Source organism: Sinocyclocheilus anshuiensis, unplaced genomic scaffold (assembly GCF_001515605.1).
Source record: "Sinocyclocheilus anshuiensis isolate Anshui unplaced genomic scaffold, SAMN03320099.WGS_v1.1 scaffold139, whole genome shotgun sequence".
Classification (NCBI taxonomy): Eukaryota; Metazoa; Chordata; class Actinopteri; order Cypriniformes; family Cyprinidae; genus Sinocyclocheilus; species Sinocyclocheilus anshuiensis.
In genome coordinates, this window is record NW_015549566.1 from 676,446 (window position 1) to 682,422 (window position 5,977).

Sequence of the window (5,977 nt, forward strand, 5' to 3'; positions counted from 1 at the left end):
ATTTAGTTTTTTATACAATTTAATTAATATATATTAGTTTAAAATACATTTTTTCACAATGATTGTTGAACCCTCTGCTAAAGACCCCTATTGTATAAGCCCCCCAGAACAATATGCTTAAAGTGCTTTAGATGGTTTCTAAATTAATATATAAATGGTTAAACAAGCAAAATTCTGCTGCTAGAATATTTAGATTACTCTTTAAATTATTTATTTTAAGATCAAATGAAAAATAGACTGTAGAGAGGGATCTTTAACTTTTGTATTTATACACAAAATATTGTTAATGGTAGCTACATGATTGCATAGCTATTAAATTAACCATCACTGATGTACAGTCTTATATTTGTACAGATGTTCATTTTACATTGAATTAAATTTATTTTATTTTAATTTTATTCTAAATGTATTTTGTTTCACAAAAACTTAGGTCAAGATCAACAATAATGTAAACGTAATAATCAAACAATAATAGACCCCCCTGCAGTACCACCATGGACCAAGTTAAATACCTCTGCTCTTTAAAGATCCTGCAACAATATGCTGAATATTCATTAGACAGTGGCAGGACTGCTTCTTCTTACCCATCAGAATAAATTTCCTCTGGATAAAGCTCCTTAAATCCACTGTGGCCCCACCTGAGGAGACCGAACACGGCTTTGTGATCACAGGAAATACCTCAAGCATATACAAAATAATTAACGCACAACAAGAACAAAACCAACCAGCAATACCTGTCAGGATCATTGGCTTCAAACTCATACAGTTTTCGCGTCCAGTATCGTGCCTCCCTCTCATCTCTCTCAGACATCTCATCTCTCCTATCTCCAAGCCGCTCTCGCATGGACCCCTCTGAGCCATCCAAATAACGGTCACAGTGCATGCCACCCCTAAGTGAGAATTACATATGGTCACTTAAGAGAAAAATACATCAGGAGCAATAAACAAAGGTTGTGCTGTCTGTACCTGTGCTTTGGGAAATGAGCAGACAAGGTTTGTCGCTCATGATCCCTCATTTTCCACATCTCCGATTCCTCTTGAATCTGCAGTTGGAAGTTGAATCATTACAAAGACTGATTTCAGCTGATATACAAATTCTGAAATAATGCAAATTTAAAAGTTAATATACCTTGTTATGGGCATCTGTGTGTCTGATGACATTTCGGAGCAGTACTTTACCCATAGACACCTTCGACATGATATCAAACCTTCAAAAAACATACCAAAGCAGAGTTTAATGTTTCAAAAGCTCTATAATCTACATAAGACTGTTGTCTGAGAAACCAAGGACTTCATATCTATTTTGGACAGAATCGCTTTTTTGGAAATCCAAAAGCCAAGCAAATGAGCTGGATATGCGAAAAATAAGTGATTACCAAAATAAACATTAGCTTTGGCATGTTATTGTCATATAAACAAAACAACAGCTCTATTGACTTTTTTTATTAATTGCAAGAGAAAAAAAAAGAACAAGAAACAGCACTGTGTTGAAATACAATAACATGAAGTCAAAAAAACAATAATACCTCAATCAGTAAGAAAAATGTCATCGTAAGCCTTAAGAAACTTGTTATCAATTAATTTAAGAGATTTAACAATAAGCGAAATCTCAGCAAGAAAGACGTCACATCTAGGTAAAATCTTGAGAAATTTGTTTTTGTGAATAAAAAAAATTACAATGCATCACAAAGAAATTGACAACCAGATCAAGAGCATGGTCACTGCCAGAAAAATATAGAAATATATCTTTCAGCGAAAATTTTGAATCATATTTTATAAAAGAAGATAAATAACAACTTAAGTTCTCCCAAAGAGATTTAACCTGATTGCAATAATAGAATAAATGAATTAAAGTTTCTTCCTCAACTTTGCAGAATACACATAAGATAGAGAGATCAAAAAAGAAGCAATTTGGGAGTTGGTTGGATAGACATTATGCGGAATCTTAAAATGTACCTCTCTTATTTTATTGTAAATGCAACATTTTTGGGAGTAACCATGCTTTCTTCCAATGAATACTATCAAAAAAATTGGTCCAGAAAAATGTACATGGAGGGGATGTATATACTGAATAATGTAACGCTCCTTTTTATATCTACGGTTACATTTTTTTTATCAAGACAATCTCCATCCAATGAAAGTCTGGGCATAATTATTTTTCCTCTCATTAAAGCAAATGTATGTTTTAAATAAATGCACATAACTTGGAGAGACAAACTTTTGATGACAGAATTGAAAGAACTAGCTGGCAGAGGAAGATTAATCAAAGTCATAAATTCTTCATACTCCAGTATAGTACCATCATATTTTTTTTTAAATCCAAAACAAAAACAATACCCCTGTCATTCCACTTGTCAATAAAAAGGGAATTTCCAGGGATTAAAATATTCGAATTATTCCAAAGAATTACTTTGTTAGGATTACTTTGTGTGCACGTAACACAATTTCCAAGCAAGTAAAGCTTGTTGATGAAAATTAGAGAGAGAGATCGGCAATTTAAAAGGGGTGAAATTGCATTTTAAAAGAAAGACCACCCAATCTACGAAATATAGCACCAAATTGAGTCATTACTACAGAGACATTTTTTAACCAACTAATTCTTTGAAATCTAAAACTTCCAGTCCAACATCAGAACGCCTGTTAGACAAAACAGATTTCCTAATTTTATGGGACTTATTCATCCAAATAAAATTCTGTAAAAAAAATTCCTATCATCAGCAATTTTGTCACTAACAAATAAAGATAAAGCGGTATGAACACAACGGTACGACCCCTCTGCTTTAGATATAAGAACTCTGCCACAGAAGGATAGAGTTCTCATGGAAGCCAATAACTAAAGACTATTCTAGTTTATGTTATTTTAATTGAAAAATTGAGTTGTTGGCGAGTCAGTCTATATTTAATAAGGAAAATCCCCAGGTAACGTAACTTGACAGAGTCTTTAACGGGTAACGTTATATGAAGTGTTGATGATTGTTTGGTATCATAAAGACAAAATAGATCACAAACAGCTCTACTGACATTAGTTCACTAATTGGTTTCCTCTTACGTTTTCCTACAAGCTAACACAACCGTTCAGTTAAATTAAAGGTTTATTTAGTTAAAGTACAGTCATAAAAATGGTCAAGATTAAGCAACATTGTGTTTTAAAACAGAGTAAAGGATGAACTGACCTTTCTATCATTCAATAAATTTGTAATGTAATGAGCAACGTGAAAGTGGCATCAAAAACAAGTAGATTGTGTTAACTTCCTGCGCAACCTACGCAGGAGTTATTTCAAAATAAAAGTAGTGAATAAGCGAAAACTTTAATTTCATAATAAAAGTATTTAATTATTAATTATTACAGTTTTTATGAATTGCTAAAACACATTTCTTGAAACCATCACTCAGTTTCTCAAAACCTTAAACACAAATCCAAACATTCAAAATAAATTCACAGAACCCCTGACTCAAAATCAAACAATCACTTCAAAACCATTTAAACGGTAGGCTACTCAAAATCAAACAAAGCTTTCAAATCATACACACATTAGTCAATAATATACACATTATAGATCATTCATTAGACACTACAATAAAAAAATGGAGAACACAGTGTACAGGGCATGTAGTTACAAAAAAACTGTTTATTGTAGCCTATTTAGTAAATATTTTGTTATTAAAAACACATATATATATATACATACAGTATCTCACAGAAGTGAGTACACCCCTCACATTTTTGTAAATATTTTATTATATCTTTTCATGTGACAACTAAATAAGTTTATCTTGGTCTCATCAGACCACAGGACATGGTTCCAGTAATCCATGTCCTTAGTCTGCTTGTCTTCAGCAAACTGTTTGCGGGCTTTCTAATGTGAGAGGTGTACTCACTTCTGTGAGATACTGTATATACCGGTATGTATATATATGTAAAAAAGAATCAGAGGACTTCATCTATGTCGCAGGGAGGCAACGTGGAAAAAAAACCCTCTGGTGTGGCGGATCCAGCCTTGACAAGACAGCACGTTTATATCACCACAGGCTAGTTTTTCCACCCTAAAGTGTCAGTCTTGCAATTCTACACAAGATTCTCTTTCACTTTTCTTTTGCTGTTCTTTTGAACATTCCAACTGATTATGGTGGCCACAGAGAATCTGCTCAATTTAGGTTGAACTCTTTGTCCTGCCTCGGTCATTCCATGCACTAGAACATTGTCTATCACAGTAGCACTTATTTAATCTGAAATGAGTGTTCTTGGTTATGCTCTTCCTCGTCCTCCTCTTCCTCCACCTCTTATATGCACTCTTCCATACCTGTCCTGCCTCTGTCATTCCACACACAAGAACGTTGTCTATCACAGTAACTCTTGATTTCATCTGAAATTACTGTTCTTGGTCTTGCTCTTCCCCGTCCTCCTCTTCCTCCACCTCGTATACGCACTCTTCCGTACCTCTCAGGTTGATGGATGCACCCATGCCATCTGTGCACTTTGAACTGGCTTATATTTTGTACATTCACATATTTAGAAACAAGTGTGAACAGTTTTCAATTATTGTGTGTGAACAATGACAACCGTGTTGCAGTTGTGCCTAGCTTTTGCTTTCTTGTGTTTACTGTTTAGGGTTTTGCATCACAAATTGCATTTTAGTGAGTGAGAATGTAAAAAAGAGTGAGTTTTGCAAAAAGAGTGTCTAAACTGCCTGAACTTGTTTAAGGTTTTGCAGAAAAAGTGATTTATTTGACAAACTGGTTTAGGCTATTGAGAATTTGGTTCAGAGAATGGGATTTAGTGTCTTAGCAAATGTGAAAAACTGTAATCAAGTCCTTCTAAATATTAACAGTGCTATTTGAAAATCATCTGAAATACACCTGAAAATAATTACTTTTTTTAAGTAAAAAAAACCAAAAACGATTAGAATATGCATATTTTGAAACTGTTTTGAAAATACATTTATTTTCATCTATGATAAACAATACATAATTTTATTTTCATCAAACACACATACATTATAGACATTCTCTATTTAATTTGATTTGTTGGTTATCCTACATATCATGGAGTCTGTTGTGTCACAATGGCATCAACCATATGATGATGCAATATATCACTCCACATCCCCATACATCAGAAATTCGACTTTCGAAGGCCATGAAATACAGAGAGAGCTAGAGAGAGAGAGAGAGAGAGAGAGAGATACAAATTGAAATTGAAAGGGGTTAGGATTTTAATTACACTGGAATTCCCCAAACAATGTAAGAAATGTTGTTTTCTGATACTTTGTCTTTACATGCTACTTCCTTGTGAATAAAGAGAGAGACAATTTCACATCTTATACTTTGCACTAATACAAACACATGATTTAATAAAAGGAATCTTACTAAACTATACTATTTGTAATATCTATGAAGTTGATCATAAGTATCATGATTCTTGATTTGATATGAAAATGTTTAATATATATTTAGTTTAAAATACAAATAAAATAATGTAAAAAAATAATAAGGTATTAGACTATAAACATTTATTAAAGGGGTCATATGATGTGATTTCAATTTTTCCTTTCTCTTTGAAGTGTTACAACCTCTTGGTGCATAAATAAGATCTGTAAAGTTGCAAAGACTAAAGTCTCAAATCCAAAGAGATATTCTTTATAAAAGTTAAGAGTCAACCACGCCTACCTAAAACGGCTCGTTCTAACACGCCCCCACATGTCTACATCACTATGTGGGAAGATTTGCATAACGCTGGCCAAATGTTCACGCAAAGAAAGAAGGCGTAACTTTTATTCTCGCTGTAGTATTGTTGCTGCTACCATGTCGTGAAGTTGCTGTGTTTCGTTGTGAAAGCTAAACTACTGGTTTGGCCTTCCAAAAGAGGACGATATCTGCTTCGTCATGCCTAGAGCTGATCCGTGCTGGTCGCTGAGGAAATACATCAACTTCGTGCTGTGGATCGCCGGATCGGCTTTCACCGTGGACGAAGCGGAGT

At 33.8% G+C, this 5,977-nt stretch overlaps 1 protein-coding gene across 1 annotated transcript in view; it reads right to left on the reverse strand.

Annotated features, from left to right (window-relative positions):
* The window catches only part of LOC107657245 (uncharacterized protein C11orf57-like), a 4,280-nt gene extending 1,031 nt beyond the window's left edge, over window positions 1-3,249 (reverse strand). Inside the window, exons 1-5 of the mRNA XM_016445272.1 lie at window positions 3,174-3,249; window positions 1,130-1,208; window positions 967-1,043; window positions 735-890; window positions 585-638 (exon numbers count right to left, since the gene is read on the reverse strand). Coding sequence (XP_016300758.1) covers window positions 585-638; window positions 735-890; window positions 967-1,043; window positions 1,130-1,208; window positions 3,174-3,184 — 377 coding nt within the window. The 5' untranslated portion in view covers window positions 3,185-3,249. The remainder of the gene's footprint in view (window positions 1-584; window positions 639-734; window positions 891-966; window positions 1,044-1,129; window positions 1,209-3,173) is intronic.
* Between the last annotated feature and the right edge of the window lie 2,728 nt (window positions 3,250-5,977).